This window comes from Capra hircus, chromosome 13 (assembly GCF_001704415.2).
Source record: "Capra hircus breed San Clemente chromosome 13, ASM170441v1, whole genome shotgun sequence".
NCBI classification, from domain to species: Eukaryota; Metazoa; Chordata; class Mammalia; order Artiodactyla; family Bovidae; genus Capra; species Capra hircus.
Window position 1 is genome coordinate 15,829,946 of NC_030820.1, and position 24,795 is coordinate 15,854,740.

Here is a 24,795-nt window from a genome sequence, read left to right on the forward strand (position 1 = left end):
CTTTTCTGTCTTTGCAGTCAGACCTCACCTTTTGTGAGAAGCTCTTATGCAGCCTCCTGGCTACCATAGTCCCCACCATCCCTACCCTACCTATAGGCACAAACCCACTAAACCCACCAGCAATTTAGGGTGGGGGTATATATGTGCATTCCTCTGGAGGAGGGCCATTAGCATTTACCAGAATCTCAAAAGGTGACCCCCTTGAAGTCAAGAATATGCTATCATATCCCCAAATATACAATTGGTCATTTTAGAATAAAGCTGACAAGTGCCAAATGTTCATGAACACAAAAGGTGAGTTCCTTAGGCAAAACCTGGGAACCCAAGAAGGTCATTTTCCTTGGAGTGGCTGCTGGGAAGTCAACCCAGAGTCCCTGCTCCTGTCCCTCCAGCCAGGATTGAAGGGCAAACATTTTGACACTGAAGTTACCATAGCAACACAATCGGTTAAGCATGTCAGGGGAAAAATGGAGATATTAGCCAAGTTATTTCATAAGCTGCAAAAATGAGTTAAAGTTCGGGAGATTTGAGGGCAGGGGTCTCATGTGAGCCAGTTTCCGGCTCCCCTCTCTGTGCACTTTGGAATTTTACTTTGATGACAGCAGGATGTTCCCCCCATCTTAGCAGAAGTGAGAAAGAATCACAGTGGCAACTGGAGAAGTAATCAGGAAGGAAGTTGCCTCCCAGCTTTTAACATGAGAGCTCCACGCCGCCACCGTTGGAACAGAGCTACTTGTTTCCCACAGTCACTCCAACTGTCTTCTCTAGGGAGGTTGTGAGCAGAGTGGTCCAGGGGACAGCACCCTCACTGAAGTCATGCTCAGGGTCAGACTAGGGGCCTGGAGTCGGACAGAAACTGCTCAGACCCCACAGCCCCACTCTCTTGGGTCTGATGGCCTTAGGGAGTCACTTGCCTGGTGAGCCTTGGAGTCCTGGTTCCTTCCTCCTGGATCTCAAGGAGACCAAATCATACAGTCTGATTCAAAATAGAGATTTCATGCAACTTATTCTCCTTGGTCATAGAATCTGATACACTTATGCATTTGGAATGGGCTCTGAACAGTAAAGTCACATAAAATAACAAGCTTTGGCGTCCACCTCACTTTCAGATGGAAGTGAAGCAGGTGTGTTTGCTCCTCAGGTCATGATGCTGATCCAGAACCACCCCGTCCCCATCATCGCCATGGTGAATGGCCTGGCCACTGCAGCTGGGTGCCAGCTGGTTGCCAGCTGTGACATTGCCGTGGCAAGTGACAAGTCTTCCTTTGCCACACCGGGCGTGAACATAGGGCTCTTCTGCTCCACCCCCGCAGTGGCCTTGGGGAGAGCAGTGCCGAGAAAGGTAACAACTCCCTGTGCCTTCCCCCCACCCCTCCTCCAGCCGCGATGTGAGTGCCTGTGAGGGTCAGTTCCAGAACTTTGTTGTTGAAAGTACAGTGTGAGTCAGGACATTCTGCCCAAAGCAGAGCTGGCTAATGTGCTAATGTCTTTTTACAGGTTATCCCTGTAGCTGTCAGTTTGTAAATCACTGTTTTTCACTCTTGCCTGCTCCTCAGTACAGCTGGTTAAGTTTCCAGATTTGCTTTGTTTTCATAAAGGCAAACATCTTTTGCACTCATGTGAAATGCAGTTGAGACACAGTTTTATTGCACAGAAAGGCTGCCTATGAGCTGTCATAGCATGGTGACATACGCCAGTATAAGAGGCTAGGACACTGTGTCACTGGCTTCCTGTGTGCTGACAATCCGTCTTGCTCCAGAATGCTTTGAAAGGAGCTGATACATTGAGTGTGTCACTTTTGTAGTGGCTGCAGGAACGTCCTGCACATGGTGTGTTGAACGTGCCCAGAGCTGTTCTGCCATCGTTGACCTGAGTGAAGTCCACTTTCTTCACAAAGGTTTCCTCCTTCTTATAACATTGTAAGAGAGTGTTTACTGAATATCTCAAGTAAAAACTGGTGGTTTCCTCATTCTAGAAAAATACATCCTCATTCTCAATTGAAAATCTGGTTTTAAAGGAGGGTCAATTCATAGGGCTTTCCAGGTGGCACTAGTTTTAAAGGATGTGCGTGCCAGTGCAGGAGAGGTAAGAGATCCTTGGGTCAGGAAAAATCTCCTAGAGGAGCGCACGGCAATGCACTCCAGTATTCTTTCCTGGAGAATCCCATGGACAGAGGAGCCTGGCAGGCTATAGTCCATAGGATCGCAGAGTCAGACATGACTGAATTGACTTAGCATGCATGCATGCAGATTCATAGCAGGTGGGGAACCTAAACTGCTTTCTAGAATATATTTTCCATTTTAGCATCAACTAAGAAAATCAGCAGTTGCTCATAGCCTGAGGCACAAAAGAAATGAGACCCAAGGGAAATCAGGCCGAGGGACCAAGTTCAGGGGCACACGCTTGCCTTCCATGTGCCTCCTCATTAGCTTTTACAGAAATAGGTTTGTTAGAAAATTCTGATCACAGGTACCTACAAACACCCACACCATGAAAACCAGCTGGATGTGGGCTCCACGTAAGAGAAGGTGACCCTCAGAACACAACAGCTTGCTCCAGTATCCTCAGATTCAGGGGGTGTCTAGATCCCACCAGGATACACATTTACCTTAAGTGTTATATATTCAATAAATACTTAAGTCCCTATTCAGCGCCAGGACCTTAAATTAAAACACATCACAAAGATATTGTCAGAGCTTATGAACAATTTTATAATTGTTATAACTGCCAATCAAATCTCATCTCCAGGCCTTTTGCACATTAAAGATGGCTGTCTGGCCAACCTGCCACTGCTCAGTTTCAACCCCTGACATTCTGGAAGGTTCTATGTTGAGGCCTTTGAAACCTTTAAATCAGCCCTTACTGTCCAGATAAGAATCTGCTGCTGTTTAGTTATTCAGTCATAACAAACTCTTTTGCCGACCCCATGGGCTGTAGCCTGCCAGGCTCCTCTGTCCATGGGACTTCTCAAGGCAAGAATACTAAAGTGGGTTGCCCTTTCCTTCTCCAAGCCAAGACTGTATTCTTTCTCAAAACAAGGCTTAAAATCTCTTAAAATCAAGGCTTGCAATTGAGTCCTGGAAACTTACAGGTTGATCATATGTGTCAACCTTTAAATTCGTTTTTCAGAAGAAAGAAGGAGGGAAAAATGCGACAAAAACAGGCCTTAAATTCCCAGGGAACCGAACCAAGTGGCTTAAACTTCACCTGGGGCGTGGCCCCTCTAAGAGGAAAACCAGGGAGTCATAGAGATCTAAACCTGACCCAGACACACCTGCTTGGTCGATACTTGCCTGCACCCCTCGGGGACATATTGTTACAGCGGCCACCGACTATACCGGTGACGGGGCGCATCCCCGTGCACATCCGCCGGGAAGCAAAACCTTCTCAAACCTAGCGGATGCCTCTGCACACCGGCGCAGCCCGGAAGCTCCGCCCCTTTCACGCTGGCTGCGGCAGCAGGCTTGTTTCGCCAGTGCCCTCTGCTGGTCATCGTAGGGAACTGCCCGGCTGTGAGGCGGCTGCCGCCTTTTGTCCACCGGACCAGCATCCGTGGCGAGGAGCTCTCGTGTGCCAACCAGACTGAACCAAACAGACTGAAACTGGGCGTAAATCATTTACCCCACGTGCAAAGTGCCCCCGCCCCCGGCGTGATTTCAACATGCATCTTCATTGCACCTTATAAACAACCTTCTTGGTGCGGGTGCTCCATCCCCCAGAGCTGGCCTCTCCCAGCCCCTCAAATAGTGGGTACCATGGGCTCCGACAGCACGCTGAGAGACCAGAGCCCCCGCTTCCCAGACCAGCCATGTCTCCGTGCGGGAACACGCGCTTCCCCGTGTTTATCCACAGGAGCGCTGTGTATCTGGGGAATCTGAGTTCTAATCGTCTGGTTAATCAGAACCTGCACGCTGGAGAGTGTTAAGTGACAGCCCAGCTACCCAGCCCGTGTGCAAATCTCCAGAGAGCTGGGGAATGGGGGTCTCCGTGGAGGCTGTGTCCCCTTCTGACCTGGCCTCTGAAGGACTGTCGCATCGCCTGTCTACTCTGTTTGCCTCGATCCGTCTATTCCTTAATTCACTCACCAAGAGACTTCCCTGGTGGTCCAGTGGTTAAGACTTCAAGCTCCCCATACAGGGGGCCTGGACTGGATTCCTGGTCAGGGAACTAAACCCGGTATGCCAACTAAGACCTGGCACAGTCGGGGGAAAAAAAACACTCACCAGTAAATATCCTATAAGCTGTCTACTATGTACAAGGTACTCTTCTGGTGCAGTGAAAAAAGAAGTCTCTGACCTAGAGAGGTTCACATGCCAACAAAGGAGATAATCCAATAAACAAATGTAAAATATATAGTAAGTGTGAAAGTGCAAAGGAGGAAAATGCAGCCTGAAAGAGGAATGGTGCTGGGGTCTGATTTGCAATGACATGTGACCGGAAGATGAGGAGGGTCCCCCTCTCCTGGGCACTTGCAGATGCCATCCCCGCCAGAGTCTGGGGACGGAGGACCTTAGGGATGATGGGCGACATAGTGTCTGAGGAGGAGGTAACTGGGCCAAGGCTGTCAGGAGAGTGAACAGGAGCAGGTGGGGCCCAGGTTGCAGGACGACTTGGTAACAGCCCCGTCTCCCCGCAGGTGGCCTTAGAGATGCTCTTCACTGGGGAGCCCATCTCAGCCCAAGAGGCCCTGCTTCACGGGCTGCTGAGCAGGGTGGTGCCAGAGGAGCAGCTGGAGGAGGAGACCATGAGGATTGCGAGGAAGGTGGCCTCACAGAGCCGGCCGGTGCTGTCACTGGGCAAAGCCGCCTTCTACCGGCAGCTGGCCCAGGACCTCAGGACTGCCTACCACCTCACCTCCCAGACCATGGTGGACAACCTGGGCCTGCCAGATGGCCAGGAGGGGATCAAGGCCTTCCTCCAGAAGAGGAAGCCCATCTGGTCACACTGAGCAGCCTCATCAGAGGAACTGGGGGCCGTGAGCCCAGTGGGCAGTGCTCAGGACCTCACCACCCCATACCCAACCACCGCCGCTGCCTTGCGACTGTAGCTGTCAGTCTGCTTTTCCAGCATTAGTGATGGTCTCAGTGAACATGGTCTGTGTTAGGAGCCACGACTCCTTGGGGGAGGGGTGACCTGGAGAGTCGGGCACCAGTGTCAGCAGAAGGCCCGTGCGCACCTCAGCTGAGCTGGCTGTGTGAGAAAGCCCACCCGTGATGCTCCTCCTGGGACCTTAGGTGAGAGGACACCCCGCAGGGGAGAAGGTGCCGTAAACGGAGGCAGGAAGGAAGGATTTCAGCCTGTCTCTTACCAGAAAGTACCCCCCAAGGCGGACGTGTTGCTGTTTGCCTTCATCAGGTGAAGCATTTCAAATCTCCACCAAGATACCCTTCATTCTGAAAATCTTCATTCTTTTGAAAAATAATCACACCTGTGGCTTTGGGATAATCTTTGGGGTCTTTGAAAGATTACCTATTTAGTGAGACTGATCATTTTATGTTCCCAACCAAACTGTAAGCTGCTGAGAGAAGATCAGTTAGCTCTTTCTTTGATGCCTGTGCTAATGGACATCTAGCTGGTGCCTGGTGCTTCTGTAATGAAGGTCCTGGTACTGGGGCCCTGGACCCTGGACTGAGAATTCGAGCATTGCAGAAGGGAAGGAGGGACACAGAACACACATCGTACCCACGAAGAATCATCTACTCCGGAAGCATTCCCAAGCTCTGCTCAGCTTCTGGTAAAGAATCCAGACTAGCTTCAAATGTCTGAGTTCCCCAAAGATGGTTTAGGACCTGAACATCTTACTTTCTGGCTTCTGGTCCATTTAGGTTCCAGAAATGTCCTAGACCTCTGGTCATGCCTGGGGCTGATTTTTTTTTTTTTTAAACCTACCCGTTGAGTGGCCGTAAGTGTAATTAGTATGAAAAACAGAACCTTGAGGCTCCACCAACTGGTTCTCATTCTAAGCCAGTGGGGCAAGCAGCCCCTGGAAGGGCAGTCTCCTAGTGGGTTTCTGTTGAGATTGGATTCTTTTTTTTCTTGCCAGAGTCTAGAAAGGTGACAGAGTGTTTTCTTGGGAAGGAGAAGCTTGTTACTAAGAATGTTCCTCAGAAGAAGAGAGATCATCAGAGCCACCACCAGTACATGCCAGACCCCCATACGTCCTCATTCAGTCCCCACCAGAACCCCGCTGAGCAGGGCCACCATCACCTCCAGCTTGCAGACAAGTGGTGGAGACTTGGTAGAGTGAGTGCCCCAGGCTCTGTCTGCTGATAAAGCCGTGGGTGCCCTCCCCAGGCTGCCCACCTTGTGGGGGAGCCTGGGCTGCAGTGAGGCGGGCCTGCAGACCTAACTGCCTCCGGGCAGCCTTTCAGAACCCAGAGCTGGATCAAGCGCGCCCCCTGCTGGAGGACTTTGCAAGCTCACCGGCGACGTGGGATTTTACTATTGGCAAAACCACCGTTTTGTTGTTTTACTAGGAATCTGACAAACAACGGGCTGATATTCCAGACCAGGCTGTGAAGGACTGGCCGTGATGATCTGCTCACTAATAACGCCGCCTTCGGGTTGCCCGCCGTGGGGGTCATTGTGCGGCCATCTCAGACCCCACAGTGAAGAGAGCAAAACTTTCTCCCACGTCCCAGTGAAAACCAAAAGCTGCCTTTCCAGTTTCTGTACGCGCTGCACCATAGCTTCCTACCAGGAAATTCTCAGGCCTCCAGGCTGGCTTCCCAGCCTGTGAGCTGAAGTGCCCTCGGGGGACGCACTATAAATCCTAATAATCGTCGGAGCGGAAAATAATCCTGGAATAAAACCTGCTACCCAACCACCAGTGTCACATAATTCATCCCCAAGGCAGATATAAATTGGGGGTTAATTTGCATCTCTACTTCCTTCCACTGGGACAGCGAATGAAAGCTCTCTGGCACACACGACGACCGCTTTTGGAAAGCGTGTGTTCGCCTTTCCTTCTGCACCATCCGCTGCTCGGGGAGCTTCTCTGAGCTCGGTGGTCCCCGCGCTGGGAGGGGACGGGGCTGGAAAGTCAGGGAAAGGGGCATCTGCTCCCGCCCGGCCTGAGCCCCCGAGAAAACAGCGCGGATGCGTAATTTCCCCGCAGCGACAGTGCGGAGACCCGCCAGATGTGCTGAGCCAGGCTAACCTAGGAAGGAGCTCTCTGTGCTGCCCTGGTAGGTGAAGGCTCAGAGTCGAACCAGCATCTAGCTGACTGTGGATCCCCTGCCCCTGACACGGTACGTGTTCTCTTCTCCCCCAAAAGATCGCTGTTCCAGTCAAAAGAGACAGACGACCGACGCACTCAAAGGAAACCAATCAGAAACTGCTAAGCCGCAGCAACACAGCTTTGCTTACCAAGGGAATTCTGAGGAAAGCACAGGTTTGACCTCGAAGAACACCAGGTTCAAGTCCCAGGTTTGCCACGAACCAGCCGTGTGACGGTGCGGGTGACGGGGCCTCTTTCAGCGCCCAGGTCCCCTTCTGTAAAAATGCCGCGTGGACCCTTTTGTCCTCCTGGTTGTGACATTTGTGGATTCTGCAGCACTGGATTGAAACTTGGAACAAGGCCGGAAAACAGGTAGCTTTGCCCAAAGAAAATGATCTTCTACAAATGGACAAGCTGGATTTTTCCCTGGAAGTGGTGAAGAGTGAAAACACCTGATTACCCTGGAGAACAAGAACTCCATCACAGATCCTCCGTTCTTGGGAGCCACACCTGAACCTTTTAAAGGTGTCGGGCCAGCACGGTGGGCAGAGCTCTATCGAAACTGGCAATCACCCTAGTTTTGTCTGGTGGTGGTTTAGTCACTAAGTCATGTCTGACTCTTGCAACCTCATGGACTATGGCATGCCAGCCTCCTCTGTCCCGTGTCCATGAGATTTCCCCAGGGAAGAATATTGGAGTGGATTGCCATTTCCGTCTCCAGGGGATCTTCCCAACCCAGGGATTGAACCTGGGTCTCCTACATTGCAGGCAGATTCTTTACCGACTAATCCATCAGGGAAGCTTAGTTTTGTCTAGGGGCCCCCAACCTTTCCTCTCTGCTTTCTGCAGACCCACTGCACTAAGCTTTTAAATTGTTTTTAAATATTTGATTAATGAATGAGTATTCTTTCCTTGCAGTCATCAAGAGGCCAGGGTTGGTTGAAGTTGACCTGTACCATTAATAAATTTGTGAAATTTCAGTCATGCAAGGGTTTTCTTTCATAGTCTGGAGCCCCAAGTGTATCTTTCAGGTTCCACACAGAGGCCTCCAGAGAAACTGGCAGGCTATCATGGACCTGTAGGGTGTCTTGGTGGGATGGCCTGGCCCTCTCTGGCTCCCTGGGGGAGAAGGAGATGGCTGTTGCCACAGGCAAGGCAGGGAGGAAGTCTAGGGGCTGGGTGAGTCCAGCGTTGTGGGGTTCATGTTCCCACCATGGATGTTCTGAAGTCCCCATTGATTTCATAATGATGTCTCAGCTTTGACCCCAAAACCAATTTGCAGGTATTTGTCTACACATTTAAGAAGTCTCTCGCTTCTATGTTCTATGTTTTCAATATATACCTTACCAAATTTTGTATTGAGGTGGTACTTACTACTTTAAGAAATTTCTAGGAATTTAGAAAGAGGCGGGGGAATGTATGGGTCAAAGTGTCCTGTGATTTAAAGCTTACCAGTGCTTTGATTGATGAAGTGATTGCTCTGTGCCAGGCACCATTTGAAGCATTTTTATGGATGTTAATACATAAATCCTCACAAAATCTCTGTGCGCTAGGCTTTATGAACCTTATTCTACAGAAAAGAAACTAAAACACAAAGGTACTAGGTGACGTGCCTGTCATCACACAGCCAGCAGGGTTGAGTCTGAAGTGCAGGGGTTCCACCCCTTGTACAGGCGTTTAGGTGAAGGCGACATCCCATCACTCTGTAGACACTCTTGTTGTGCAGGAAGCACGCTGAATTGTTATTTTAACTCACAGTCTAGCGTATCATGCCCCCTGCGCTCCAGCACTGCAGGCCACACCAGTCGTGTTTGTCACTTATTTCTCAGAGCCTGGACGTTGCCCAGCACAGAGCAGATCTCCCATGAGATTTGCCGGGTCCACTTCAGTGTAGGCAGGGCACAGTTCCCCCCAACCCCATCCAAGCTCGAGATAGAGACATGAGAAATTTCTTGAAAATTCTCAGACCATATTTTCTAAATCAGTTTTGCAAAGTTAAGCAGTTGAACAGAATGTGAATGAAATCCATGTTTTCTCTGTATGTCCAGGAAAGCTTTATAGAGTTTCTGTGTAGGTTAGTATTCAGGAGTCACATTGGATGAAATCAGATCCAGGGGATTCCGAAAAGTCCATTTTCTTTCTTTAAAGCACAGCTGACACGTGTTTTGGCCTCCAAATGCTTACATTTCTGGTGATAAAACAGAGAGAGAAAAACTTATGGTTAGTTGGCAAGAGGTAAAGAACACCCCCTCCCCTCACAAAAAAGGTAGAAACAGGATTTAGCCACAGAACACATCTTACAATGAGGCCATCAGGACGGTTGCCAAATGAACACCACAGGCAGTAAGTACTACAGGAATCAAGAGGAAAAATAAATTCTGACTTATTCATGAGCAGATGGATCCTTCTATGTGAAGCTTTAGCATTTCGAGTCAGGAGGGATCTCAGCACCCAGCTACCTTACAAACTGTGACATCACACAGACAAAGTCTAAATGACTAAAGAGATACAGACCTAGCCAGTCTTGGTACCCAACACAGGATGCTCTGACCAAAAGTTGGGGTGCCCCTCCTAGTGACATCCACTCCAGACCATCAGGGTGAACTGCCCAATAAATGGTCCAAACTTTCTGGAAGTTTCCTTAGCACCATTCAGGAGAAAGGCAATGCAAGAGTTTCATCCCCAAACTCTGCTCTAGAGGCCCCTGGAGAAAGAATTTATGATCTGCGGTGTCTCTAGTCCCTCCCTTGACATTTATTGGCGTCTTGATGAATGTCAGAGTGATTTTTCTGTCAACAGCTTCTCATTAGGGGCCTGGTGATGTTCTTTGTGATCACGATTTTACTCGGAGACTCGCCTGATCACTGTGAGGAGAAGAGGTTCCACTTAGAAAACATCCATCCCTGCAGCAGCAAGGAGCTCAGATAATCCCACTTAAACACTCCTCTGGGCTGACAGCCACCCTGGGGCTCTGGCACTGACTTCAGACAACCAGCCAGCTTCTAGCATGGCGCTCCCCATCCCTTTAAAGACATATTTCAGGTCTGATTCTCTGTTTCTTTTTAAAATGAACTACAGAGAACTTGCTGGTGAAATGATCACTAGGATTCACTTCTCAGAGACGACAAGATCTCACCATGAATGACAGGTTCTGCCTTGGAAAAGTCTGGAACCAGCCGGTATTGGTGCAAGGTGTCTAGTTTCCTTAATGGACTGTTTATCTTGGCCCTGACATGCACCGTCTGCACACAGCAATGCTTCAGGAAAGCATCTGGGGACATCTGAGGCTCTTGTCATTCATCAGTATGGATGTCAGCCTTCATACACCCACCTCCATCTTCCCTACCACCAGATACATAAATCTGCCCTGGATGACTATTTTTACCCCCAACAGGATTTTTAAATTATTATGAACAATTTCAAACATAGGGGAAAATCAAGAGGATGAGTGATAAGCTACCCTGGCACTTGTGGCCCAGCTTTCATAGCTGTTATGGCCATTCTTGTGCTGCCCGCCCTATCCCTGCTCCTCCCAGCCAACCCCTGACTGTGCTGAAGTGGATCCCAGAGTCCCCTTCTCAGAAGAGAAACCGCTGCTGTCTCCCAGGATATCCCAAGAGTCTCGGGAGCCCTGCACCCAGGACCAGGGCGGGCAATGACAAGCAAGCACAAATTCTCTCATCTCACAACAACCACCTTGGATGTCTTTCCCTGAGGTTCCGAAGGATCACTTTCCAAAATAACTACCTCCATGCAGACCTGGGCTCAGGCTCTGCTTTCTGAGAAAACCCAGGCTGAGATGCCAGCCCAAGGGAGGGGCGAAGAGAGTTCGAAGAATCCAGTAAAGGGAGGGAGTCCTGGTGTGATCACCTGGCACAAGACCACTGTTGAATTACTCTCTTTATCTCAGCACTTAAAGCAGCAGTTCCAAACGTCTCCAGAAGAGGGCAGTGGTAGCTTAGCTCTAGATAGAAATCTCAGTGGCCTAAATGCAGCCATGAAGTTCTATTGAGACCTACAAGACCTTCTAGAACTAACACCAAAAAAAGATGGTTTTTTTTCATGATAGGGGACTGGAATGCAAAAGCAGGAAGTCAAGAGATACCTGAAGTAATAGGCAAATTTGGCCTTGGAATGCAGAATGAAGCAGGGCAAAGGCTAACAGAGTTTTGCCAAGAGAACGCACTGGTCATAGCAAACACCCTCTTCCAACAACACAAGAGATGACTCTACACATGGACATCACCAGATGGTCAACACCAAAATAAGATTGATTATATTCTTCGCAGCCAAAGATGGAGAAGCTCTACACAGTCAGCAAAAATAAGACTGGGAGCTGACTGTGGCTCAGATCATGAACTCCTTATTACCAAATTCAGACTTAAATTGAAGAAAGTAGGGTAAACCACTAGACCGTTCAGGTATGACCTAAATCAAACCCTTACGATTATACAGTGGAAGTGACAAATAGATTCAAGGAATTAGATCTGATAGACAGAGTGCCTGAAGAACTATGGACGGAAGTTCCTGACATTGTACAGGAGGCACAGATCAAGACCATCCCCAAGAAAAAGAAATGCAAAAAGGCAAAATGGTTGTCTGAGGAAGCCTTACAAATAGCAGAGGAAAGAAGAAAAATGAAAGACAAAGGAGAAAAGGAAAGATATACCCATCTGAATACAGAGTTCCAAAGAATAGCAATGAGAAATAAGAAAGCCTTCCTAAGTAATCAATACAAAGAAATAGATGAAAACAATAGAACAGGAAAGACTAGAGATCTCTTCAAGAAAATTAGAGGGAAATTTTCATGCAAAAATGGGCACAATAAAGGACAGAAATGGTATGGACCTAACAGAAGCAGAAGGTATTAAGAAGAGGTGGCAAGAATATACAGAATAACTATACAAAAAAGAACTTAATGACCCAGATGACCACAATGGGTGATCATTCACCTAGAGCCAGACCTAGATAGAGCCTTACTTGCCTCCTGAGAAATCTGTATACAGGTCAAGAAACAATAGTTAGAACCAGACATGGAACAATGGACAGGTTCCAAATTGGGAAAGGAGTCTGTCAAGGCTGTATATTGTCACCCTGCTTATTTAACTTCTATGCAGAGTACATGACGCAAAATCCCGGGCTGGATGACTCATAAGCTAGAATCAAGATTGCTGGGAGAAATATCAATAACCTCAGATATGCAGATGACACCACCCTTATGGCAGAAAGTGAAGAGGAACTAAAAAGCCTCTTGATGAAGGTGAAAGAGGAGAGTGAAAGAGCTGGCTTAAAGCTCAACATTCAGAAAACTAAGATCATAGCATCCGGCAAATAGACGGGGAAACAGTGGAAACAGTGACAGACTTTATTTTTTGGGGCTCCAAAATCACTGCAGATGGTGACTGCAGCCATGAAATTAAAAGACTCTTGCTCCTTGGAAGAAAAGCTATAACAAGCCTAGACAACATATTAAAAAGCAGCGATATTACTCTGCGGACAAAGGTCCATCTAGTCTAAGCTATGGTTTTGCCAGTAGTCATGTGTGGATGTGAGAGTTGGACCATAAAGAAGGCTGAGCGCCGAAGAGTTGATGCTTTTGAACTGTGGTGTTGGAGAAGATTCTAGAGAGTCCCCTGGGCTGTAGGGAGATCAAACAAGTCGATCCTAAAGGAAATCAGTTCTGAATATTCTTTGGAAGGACTGATACTGAAACTGAAGCTCCAATGCTTTGGCCACCTGATATGAAGGGCAGACTCATTGGAAAAGACCCTGATGCTGGGAAAGATTGAAGGCAGGAGGAGAAGCGGATGACAGAGGATGATATGGTTGGATGGCATCACCGACTCAGTGGACACGAGTTTGAGCAAGCTCCAGGAATTGGTGATGGACAGTATACCTTCTGGCATGCTGCAGTCCATGGGGTTGCAAAGAGTCAGGCAGGACTGAGCAACGAACTGAACTGAACTGAACTGAATTGAAATGCAGCTAGGTTTGTTGTTTAGTTGCTAAATTGTGTCTGACTCTTTTGACCCCATAGACTATAGCTTGCCAGGCTCCTCTTTCTATGGGATTTCCCAGACAAGTATACTGGAGTGGGTTGCCCTTTCCTTCTCCAGGGTCAGGTTACCTGGACTGAAATATCACATATGCTTCCAAATCCCGAGACTAAAAGGCATATTTAGCAGGTTTAATACTAGTAAGTTTGTCAGATGTTATGAGGCAGTGGAGAGGAAAAAGCTCATAAATATAAATAAAAAATAATATAGCTGACCTCATCAGTTCAGTTCAGTTGCTCAGTCGTGTCTGACTCTGCGACGCCATGAACCGCAGCATGCCAGGCCTCCCTGTCCATCACCAACTCCCAGAGTTTACCCAAACTCATGTCCATTGAGTCGGTGATGCTATCCAACCATCTCATCCTCTGTCATCCCCTTCTCCTCCTGCCCTCAATCTTTCCCAGCATCAGGGTCTTTTCAAATGAGTCAGCTCTTCGCATCAGGTGGCCAAAGTATTGGAGTTTCCATCTTCAACATCAGTCCTTCCAATGAACACCAAGGACTGATCTCCTTTAGGATGGACTGGTTGGATCTCCTTGCAGTCCAAGGGACTCTCAAGAGTCTTCTCCAACACCACAGTTCAAAAGCATCAATTCTTTAGTGCTCAGCTTTCTTTATAGTCCAACTCTTACATCCATACACGACTACTGGAAAAACCATAGCCTTGACTAGACGGACCTTTTTTGACAAAGTAATGTCTCTGCTTTTTACTATGCTGTCTAGGTTGCTTATAACTTTCCTTCCAAGGAGTAAGCATCTTTTAATTTCATGGCTGCAATCACCATCTGCATTGATTTTGGAGCCCCTAAAAATAGTCAGCCACTGGTTCCACTGTTTTCCCATCTATTTGCCACGAAGTGACAGGACCAGATGCCATGATCTTAGTTTTCTGAATGTTGAGCTTTAAGCCAACTTTTTCACTCTCCTCTTTCATTTTCATCAAGAGGCTTTTTAGTTCCTCTTCACTTTCTGCCCTAATGGTGGTGTCATCTGCATATCTGAGGTTATTGATATTTCTCCCAGCAATCTTGATTCCAGCTTGTCCTTCTTCCAGCCCAGCATTTCTCATGATGTACTCTGCATGTAACTTCAACAAGCAGGGTGACAATATACAGCCTTGACGTACTCCTTTTCCTATTTGGAACCAGTCTGTTGTTCCATGTCCAGTTCTAACTGTTGCTTCCTGACCTGCATACAGATTTCTCAAGAGGCAGGTCAGGTGGTCTGGTATTCCCATCTCTTGAAGAATTTTCCACAGTTGATTGTGATCCACACAGTCAAAGGCTTTGGCATAGTCAATAAAGCAGAAATAGATGTTTTTCTGGAACTCTCTTGCTTTTTCCATTATCCAGCGGATGTTGGCAATTTGATTTCTGGTTCCTCTGCCTTTTCTAAAACCAGCTTGAACATCTGGAAGTTCACAGTTCACGTATTGCTGAAGACTGGCTTAGAGAATTTTGAGCATTACTTCACTAGCGTGTAAGATGAGTGCAACTGTGCGGTAGTTTGAGCATTCTTTGGCATTGCCTTTCTTTGGGATTGGAATGAAAACTGACCATTTCCAGTCCTGTGGCCACTGCTGAGATGGACCACAGCCTTGTCTAACTCAATGAAACTAAGCCATGCCGTGTGGGGCCACGCAAGATGGCCGGGTCGTGGTGGAGAGGTCTGACAGAATGTGGTCCACTGGAGAAGGGAATGGCAAACCACTTCAGTATTCTTGCCTTGAGAACCCCATGAACAGTATGAAAAAGCTGACCTCAGAGTATGCTATAAAGACTGCTCCCTGATTTTTCATTCTGGGTGGCCATCAGAGGAAAGGCCTCATATCAGGGTTCTCAAGTTCAGTACTGTGGACATTCAGGGCCAGATGAGGCTTTGTCATGGAGCTGTCTGTGCAATGCAGCTTCTGTCTGCTCGATGCCCATAGCACCCTCCCCGGGCAGCTGTGACAACCGATTTTGTCTCCAAACTTTGCCAAATGTCTTCTGGGCCGAACGGAGAGACAAGAGCACTGCCAATTGAACTGAGAAGCTCTGCTCTGGACAATCATCTGGCCAGTTAGTTTATTAGGTAAACATAGTACTGATGCTGCAAATGAGGCCAGAACCGTGTTTTCATGCCTGCCTTGGGCTGCTCACATCAGAGGGTAGTGTGTACTGAGAGCTCTCAGGCACTGGGCCAAGAGCTTCCCACATAACTGGAGGCAGGGGAAGAGGGAAGCTGCTTCTCTGCTAGACCCAGGCCCTCAGAGCAGAGCTCAGCACCCTTCTCTCTCCCAACATAGATTCAGTGCTCAGAAAGCATTAAGGGAAATGGGAATATTGTAGAGGATGACCTGAGTAGATGAAGATAAGCCTCTTCCGAAGACTGTGGCTTTAACGTTTTTGTCCTTGAGCCCGAAGGAGGAGGGGCAGAGTCTTCTGTCTTTGGCTCCAGCTCACTCCGCACTCCTCACGAGGCAACATGACCCCTCCAGGGTACCCCATTCTGAGACCCTTATCCAAGAACCCCTCCATCAAACAAATTTCCTGCTAACAAAGAAGATTTTTCTCCATACTGTTACACCTTCCTTTTTCTCATTTTTATAGATAAGGATGTCAAGGGCATGTTCCCAAATCTCACAGCTAAGAAGTGACGGAAACAGGACTCAAGACTCCAGGTGCAGAGAAGGAACCTCCGTCAGGGCGCACGATAATTTAACCAGCTCACAAAAAATGTTTTCATGTTCGTTTCTTCTAAAATCAGAAGAATGTCATCATAAAATATAATTTTAAATTTTTTTCATGGAGGAAGGAGCCCATCAAGTCTAAAGTGCTTGGGGTCCCCTAAAGTCATCCTGCACCCCAACATTGGGCTCTGCTCTTGCTACACACCTGCTTAATACAGGTCCAGTCTTGGTCCAACATAAAGCTGACCTTAATACTGGCAGAAAAATGTAAACGTACAGGTCTTATCTATTGTGGGGTCGTATTATGGTATCATTTTCATATTCATTTATTCACTCAACGAACATTTCAAATAGCTTGCTGTAAATGAAAAAATATTTTAATTATTAAACTTTCACTTTAAATACTACATTAGTTACAAGTAATGAAAATGATCTATATATTTTTAAATTTGAGGCACTGTGATCTCATTAGATACTTTTCCAGCCCTGGAGCAGGGCTGGGGGAATCCTGTTCCTCCACCCCTTTTACTGCACCATCTCTGTACCAGTGGGAGATGAGTGATGTCTTAGTCTGCTCAGGCAGCATCACAAAATATTTCCATAACAGAAAAACCTGAACAAACTTTTTTGCCAACCCAATACCATGGACTAGGATGCTCAAACAACAGAAATTTATTTTCTTAGAGTTCTAGAGGCTGGAAGTCCAAGGTCAAGGAGCAAGCACAGTCTGGTCCTAGCGAGTGCTTCTCTTGACTTACAGATGGCTGCCTTCTCCTTGAGTCCTCACGTGGCAGAGAGAGATCTCTGGTGTTTCTTCCTCTGCTTATAAGGGCACCAGGCCCATGGAATCAGGGCTCCACTCTTATGACCCCCTCTAACCTCAATCACCACCTTGAAGGCCCCCATCTCCAATTCAGTCACATGAGGGGTTTGGGACTTCACATGAATTTGGGAGTGACAATCCAGTCCACAGCTGGTGTACTGGTCAAACAATTTATAACGTATATCTTTAGTATTCTATTGCAAGTTTGCTCTAAACAACAAAGGAGGAAGGGTGTAGTTCCTGGAGCATTCTTGCCAAAAACTTCACCTCTTCTCTGTTTCTTTGTTCCAATCACTACAGAATTTAATGACCTTGTACCCTGATGGCAATCTCTTCTTTCACGGCTGGAGCTGTTTGGAGTGAGATGGGATGTTTTGGGTTGGGCTTGGGTTTGTTCTTTTCTACTCTGAGAACAAGAAAAGACAGGATTCCCACCTAGGAAGGGTGGCAAATTAATTACTGTGGAAAGCAAATCTATCAGAACTGATTATTCTGTTCAGTGGCTAACGTTTCTCAGTAGGCTCTCTTACTCGCTAAGCTGCATCTCTCCACAGTTGGCTATGATTCTGAATAGTTCATTTTAATGGAGATATGAAAAAGAGAAATAAGATTTTTTTTAAATGTACTTAGTGGGGCACAAAGTTATACCATTAATTGTATTTCATTCGGTCTCATCTTAAACTCCCTGAGCACATAGTCCCTGTTGGCTGAACGCACATCTTTCTGATATTAGCATAATGATTGCTTGACATTGAGATGCTTCTCAGATGTTTAATCTGAGATAACTCTTCCCTAACCACCCAGTCTGGAGTCCTCTGGTCACACCATCCACCATCTCACTTTGTCTTCTCCGCAGTTACAACTCTGATTTTCTTTCTTTCCTCTGCTCTTACTCCCTCTCTTGTCTATTTTCTTGCACTACAATTATCGGTTTCATGAGAGCAGTCACCTTGCCTGTCTTCTTCACCTCTGTACCTCTCATTTTAAGGACAAGTCTGGCATAAAGTAGGCACTCAACCATTATTTGTGGAATTAACAAATGAATGAGTGAATGAATGAGTGAGCTCTTGGCAAGGAGGAGAAGGCTTCTTATCTTGGTTCAGCAGTTTCTGGCTTTGCTTGGAGAGCTCTTTACAATTAGTGAAAGGATTACAAAAGGAAGAAAGGTCAAGGAGAAAGAATTCTTAACAGAGAAAGAGAATGAAGAGGTGGGGAAACAAGGATGAAGCATGGGAACTCGAAAATTCCCCTTGATGGTGAAAGACCTGTACCCCGAAAACTAGAAGATACTGATGAAAGAAACTGAAGATGCTACAAATAAATGGAAGGATATTCCATGCTCACGGATTAGAAGAACTAATATTGTTAATATGCCCATATTAACTAATATTGTTAATACTACCCAAAGCCACCTTGAGCTTTAATACAATCCCTATCAAAATTCCAATGGCATTGTTCACAGAAATAGAACAAATAATCCTAACATTTGTATAGAACCAAGAAAGATTCCAAATAGCCAGAGCAAGCATGACAAAGAAGAACAAAGCTGGAGGCATCATGCTTCTTGATTTCAAACTATACTACAAGCAACAGCCATCAAAACAGGATAGTATTGGCTTGCTGCTCCTGCTAAGTTGCTTTGTTGTGTCTGATTTTTTGCAACTGTAAAGACTGTAGCCCATCAGGCTCCTCTGTTCATAGAATCCTCCAGGCAAGAATACTGGAGCAGGTTGCCATTCCCTTCTCCATGGGATCTTCCCAACTCAGAGACTGAAATCAGGTCTCCTGCATTGCAGGCAGATTCTTTACCATTTGAGCCACCAGGGAAGCCTAATTGGGAAAACTAGATTGCTACATACAAAAGGCATTGGATTCAGCATGTTTAAAGTCACCATTATATAACATGGTGCTGTATAACAAAAGTAATTATTTTTTATTAGAGAACTATTATGCACCTAATAAAAGTTTGTAGAGAGAGGCACTGCAGGAAATCAAAAGAAGTATGAGGGTCCTACTTGTTAGAGTGTCCAAGAGTGGATTAAAGCTGTCTTCACTTTGGTAGCTCAGAAACAATCATCAATGATTGTCAGAATTTCCTCCTAGGGCCATGCATATTAGAATCACCTGGAATGTTTCATACCAGACCCGCTGAAGCAGAACCTCAGGGTTTGGAGGAATGCAGGTATTTGCAATTTTAACAAGTTCCTCCGTTGATCCTTATACAGAATATCAAGAGGGGGAGACAGACAGACCGAGTGATCAAGTAAAAAATATTTCTGTACAGCAACACAAGTTTGCATTTAATAACCCTCCTCCACTGCTGTTTGTTTTGTCTAGTCCTAAAGTTGCCTTTAACAAGGGAGTAGAAATCCTTGCCCATGAAGCTTGTTTGCTTTTTAAATGATGCTTTGATTTCTTGGTCGGGCTGGGTTTATATTGCCCTTGGCATCCTCTCAGAGAATTTTACTGCCAGTGAGAAAATGTGTCTGTTGACCTCTTTACTTATCCCTTCCACTTTTTTGTTAGATGCTTACTTGAGTTTATTTATTTTTATTTATTTATTTTGGCCTCACCATGTGGCATGTGAGATGTTAGTTCCATGACAAGATCTGAACCCATACCTCCTGCAACGAAAATGTGGAGTCCTAATTAGTGGATCTCCAGCCAAGTCCCTCCTTTCCACTTTCCGAGCACAATATTGTAGGAGGTCCCCAACTTTAGCTATCTGAAACCCAGAATTGTGTACAGAGGAATGAGGTTAGATCCTGGCTAGACTTCAAGAGCAGTGGAAGAAAATCAAAATGAAAACCCCTCTCCCTGGAGCCCACAGACACTGAGTGGTGGTTTACTGTTGTGTATACCCCTGCTACTCTGTAACCACCCGTCACACTACCTCACTCCTCAGAAGGAAGGGGCTAGCCCCTCAGGGCCAAGAAGCATCTTGGTGGTTCACTGGAAGGGCTGGGGGTACAAATATAGTGTTGTTGCTGGCCTCCTGGGGTACCTCTTGGGAACCTGAGTATGGTAGGATGAAGCACCCAATATCTGCACTTTAGGACTGCACTTTAGGAACCTGGCTGGATGCTTTCCACCCGATATTTGCTGGGTGTCTCTTCTCCTAGGGGTTCATTGCCTCCTTGTAAATAGAAGCCACTGTACCCTGAGGAGGGAAGTGGGGTGTCTTTGGGGGTCATCAGTCACTCATGCCAGCCCAACACACCCAAATGTTCACATATTTCTGGGCCCTGTTCCAGTCTCAAGAGAAGGTCTTTCTTGGTCTCACAAGCCCCAGGCAGCAGAGCACACATGGAGCCAGTCTTCTGCCCAAGAACCAGGCTGAATCAGCCCCAAATTCCGAGCAAACCTCTGGTCTACTGGGCTTTATTGTGTTCCCTAGGGACTGCAAGGAGATCCAACCAGTCCATTCTAAAGGAGATCAGCCCTGGGTGTTCTTTGGAAGGAATGATGCTAAAGCTGAAACTCCAGTACTTTGGCCACTTCATGCGAAGAGTTGACTCATTGGAAAAGACTCTGATGCTGGGAGGGATTGGGGGCAGGGGGAGAAGGGGACGACAGAGGATGAGATGGCTGGATGGCATCACCCACTTGATGGACGTGAGTTTGAGTGAACTCCGGGAGATGGTGATGGACAGGGAGGCCTGGCGTGCTGCGAATCATGGGGTCGCAAAGAGTCGGACACGACTGAGCGACTGAACTGAACTGAACTGAGGGAAGTTACAAAGCAAGAGCTGGCAATGGAGGAGGTATCTTAATATTTGGGTCTTTATCATTCCTGGCAAAATGATATGGAGCCATGAAATCTGGATCAAGGCAGGAATGTCTTTAAGACCTTATTATACCATTCCTAACAACAAACACTTATACTGAATTTTCTCATTGCAACACTGTGTTAAGCACATCACATTAATTTTTTTTTCCTCCCAAGCAAGATTTCAACAACATGAAGGAGCCAGCCTGCACTGAGAAAAGCACCAAGAGTCAGGCCTGTGTATTTAGGGTGTCAGGAAAAGAGCTTTTCCAGGTGAGCAAATGCTTTGTTTGTTACCATGTCCATTGCTTCTCCCTGGAATTGCTCCCACATCTTTAATGGGTCTTTTCTCCTGAGCCCTCTCCCAACATATATTATTTAATAATACAGCTTTTAATTAATATACTTATTTATACCCTGTATTGTTCTGAAAAGTAATTATAGCAACTCACAGCTATACTGCATATGGCAATGAGCACTCACGGATTCGACACGCATGGAGCACTTCCTATGTTTCAGGCTCTGTGGGAGGCTCTGGAGCAACAGCATCCACGTTCTGCTGGGCTCTCTCAGGTCCCTCCTGCACACATGCACAGTTTCCCAGCCGGCAGGGATGTGTGGGGAGTCCGTTTCAACCCTTTGGCTCTCCCATTCCATGATTTTCTGTTAAATTTGTAGCTCGCTCACCACCTACCCCAATCAGGAGACATTCTCAAACTTGCAGAGATGGGAGTTTTCCCCATTTGTCTCCTGCCAGTTTCTCCTGTTATTGTCAATGCTGCAGGTTTCTCCCCATTGCCCAACTTTGATTTGACCCTTTGGCAGTGAACTTGGCCTTTTTTTCTGGTCAATCCCTTGCTGATAAAATTTCTACCAGAACTGGGAAGAGGGCTGGGATGGAGGCAGACACAGAGGCTGCAGACCCTGCTGTTCTTGCCCGAAGCTCTATATTTCATGAGTAAATGCTTCCCAGTTTTTTGTCCAGTTTCATGCTGTTTGCGGAGGAGAGGATTTACTGACCTTTTCATGCCATAATAGTTGGAAGTCTGACCTCAGAAGTATTTTCTCAAATGTTTGTGATGCAGCAAGAATGTCCTGGTTTTCTGTTGTTTCCAGCGTCAGTGTGGTTCTACGCTTGTGCTTCATTATCTGCCCCACCCTTGAAGGCACTGAGCTTAAGAATAATGATCCAGAGTGAAAACCTAGACAAGGCCTTAAACGTGCAATGGAATGCACAAACAGTGCTCAAGCCTGTGTGCCACATCCTCTCGGACAGAAAAGCGTTCATAATAAGGTCCTTATCTTCAGGGCCCCCCAAATCCCAGGGGAGATGGGGAACATGGATACAAAGAGATAACCAACAATGCAATGGCTGGAGCCCGTGATAAGCACAGGGCTATTTTCTGAAGGCTGCAAAGGACAAGAAATGATTTCTAGGACTTCCTTGGCAATCCAGCAGTTAAGACTCAGTGCTTCCTTTGTAGGGAGCACAGACAGTTTCGATCCCTGGTCAGGAAACTAGATGCCCTGTGCTGCAATTAAGAGGCCAGATGCCACAACTAAAGACCCTGACGCCGCAGTGAAGATTGAGGATGCCGAGTGCTGCAACTAAGACCCGGCGTGACCAAATAAATAATTTTTTTTTAAGAAATAATTTCTCAGGTTTAGGACATTCAGACCCTTTGTGTGGTTTGTTAGGTTTCTTTTCCATTACTAAATGTTACTTAGGTACTTGGAATGAAATTGCCAACATTGGAGGGAATAAACTAGTGTGTCCAAATAAAGAAGAGTTTGGGAGGCGGAGTGCTAGGGTGTCACCTTGCTTCTGGTGATAAACAGAATCCCACATCCCAGCTCTGCTACTTTAGAGCTGTGAGATCTGAGAAATCCATTTCTGCATCTGTGCAGTGCAGAAGGAGTGGGGAAGTGGAAGTCATCTTTAATTCAAATGCCCTGTGGTTCTTAAGGGAGGAGAGAGCCTTTCCCTACAGTCTCTAGAAGATACGATTTTGTTTGCTTCCACGTATCTCAAGGATTAGTCACTAGATTTGCCCAAAGCAATACTCCCCAGAATGGTTAATTAAGCAGGGATTCTGAATGTTTTAAATTTATTTTAGTAAGAATGTTTTGAAAACCTGATGAAAGATATGACATTTGTATCTGGGCAAAGTAAAGGACATGCTCCTATACAAACAGAACGCTGTCTAGAATCACAGGGAACTGACAACCCAGGTGAAGGACTCTCAAGAGAAAAAAGTGAAAAAGAAACTATGATGAGCTTCAAATCCTTGAATTCAGCTCTGGCTGCGATAGGCTTCTCAGTCTTTTTTAAAACAGTCAAAGAAAACCAAAGTGCAGGTCTAAATTTAAAACTAACCTAAGAGAATCTGTTACAGAAAAGGAAAATTGCTCATCGCTGAAAAAGCCTCAAGAACAAGAAAATCTCACTTTTCACAGAATTCCAGGCCCAAGGGAGGAATGAAAAATTAAAGACATTAATATTTATCACAGCCAGAGAAGGAAAACCTGCAGGAAATGATTAGTGAGGCTGCAGCAGCAATTATAACCCAAGACAGGAAACTAAAACAGGAGGCTTATCTCATTAGTTAATTTGAATGCAACACCATAGGGGGGCATTTTGGCTTGTTGCCTCAAAGAAACCTTTAATCCTTCCATAGAAGGAGTATTCAGAGATCATCTGGAGAGTTATTAATGCTCTTTCAAATCTCTTCTCTTTGCCCTCTCCCTTTTGGAAAATGTAGAAGAAATCTGGTTAGGTTAAGTGAGCATTTTAAATTTCAACTCCTAGAACATTACGTTAAATATTCATTTGAAACCATGTTACACAGAACCAGCCCACGGGCTAAACTACAGATGTGTTGGACAGAAGAGAACCAGAGCCCAGGGGTCCAGCAGAACCATGAATTTCGTGCTCACTGCTGCTTTGGCTGCCCAGGGCTGCCTCTAGGTCAGAGGTTACCCAACACCCAGGGCAGGCACTCCCACATTCTGCAAAGTCACAGGCACCACTCCTGCTGTGTTTACAGGCTCCCTAGTCGTCAGGGGGAAGGGTATTCTGCAGAATGACTTTGGGGACAAAAAATGACCTGTGTGTTCTTCTCTTTCAGGTCAGTGCTTTTTGCTATTTAGAAGTCTGCTGAAGCAAGCAGCGTCAGAGCCCCCATGTCCTTAGTCTCTACAGACTGTTTGCCTCAAATCCCAACAGTAATTTTTTTGAATACTGATTCGGGTCCTAATATTCCTTCATAATCCTCCCAACAGACCCCATCTCTCTCTGAGGTAATCAAAGTCCTTGTCATTGCTGGGTTTCCTGGCTGCCTTTTGTTTTTGCAGAGGCGGAGGCATACCACGTGGCATGCGAGATCTTATTTCTCTGACCAGGGATCGAACCCCTTTCCCCTGCAGTGGAATTGCAGAGTCCTAACCACTAGACCACCAGGGAAGTCCCTGGATTCCTTTACTGATGCTCACTTCTCTACTCCCTGCACTCTAGCCCACCTGCCTCCATACTGTGTCCAGAGTGCTCTGAGCTCATTCCTACCCCAGAACCTTTGCACACACTGCTCCCATGCATGGAGAGCTCTTTCTGAATCCCCCAGTATCTGCAAGGCTCACCCTCACTTCTTCAGGTCTCTGTTCATACGTTACCTCATCAGAGAGGACTTCCCAGCCACACTGCCTAAAATAACAGCACTTCTTTGTGCCTCCCTTAACCTTCTTTACTTTCCTTCATAGCACATATCATTCCCTGACATTCCTATAGATCCTCTGGGTTTGAATGGGGATTTTTCTCTTGTTCCCTAACCATATCCCCAAGACTTAGAATGTATCTGACAAATAATAGACATTCAATAAATATTTTTTGAATGAATGCTATTGGTTATTCTGCCTGCTTGGTGGATAATGATATTAACTATTTTCTTTCTGATAGTGAAAGGTCATATATACAAAAATGCACATAACGCATATGTACAATTTAAAGAATATATCCAAGAATATCCATGTACTTCCATGCACATCCATGTACTTCCACGAAGTGTACCCGTGATATCTTCTAAAGTAACAAATAGATTTTCTGTCAAGTTTACATACTAAATTCTTTTCTATTATCAGTCAGTTAGAACTCTCTTTGACATAAATTCCAGAAAGGCTGACTCAGAGTGGCTTAAACAATATGGAAATTTATCATATAAAGTCCCAATTTTAAAAATTCATAAGCAGATACATGTACCCCGA

General features: G+C 46.2%; 1 protein-coding gene across 3 annotated transcripts in view; it reads left to right on the top strand.

The window, feature by feature from the left end:
* ECHDC3 (enoyl-CoA hydratase domain containing 3) overlaps positions 1 to 24,244 on the top strand; it is a 33,859-nt gene extending 9,615 nt beyond the window's left edge. The window contains exons 4-5 of one of the 3 annotated variants that reach the window (XM_018057004.1): positions 1,142 to 1,342; positions 15,867 to 16,283. In XM_018057004.1, the coding sequence (XP_017912493.1) occupies positions 1,142 to 1,342; positions 15,867 to 16,046 (381 nt within the window). In that variant the 3' untranslated portion in view covers positions 16,047 to 16,283. Of the gene's footprint in view, positions 1 to 1,141; positions 1,343 to 4,636; positions 8,204 to 15,866; positions 16,284 to 20,715 lie in introns of those variants that run through there. The other 2 variants (XM_018057005.1, XM_018057003.1) reach the window with 2 other exon arrangements.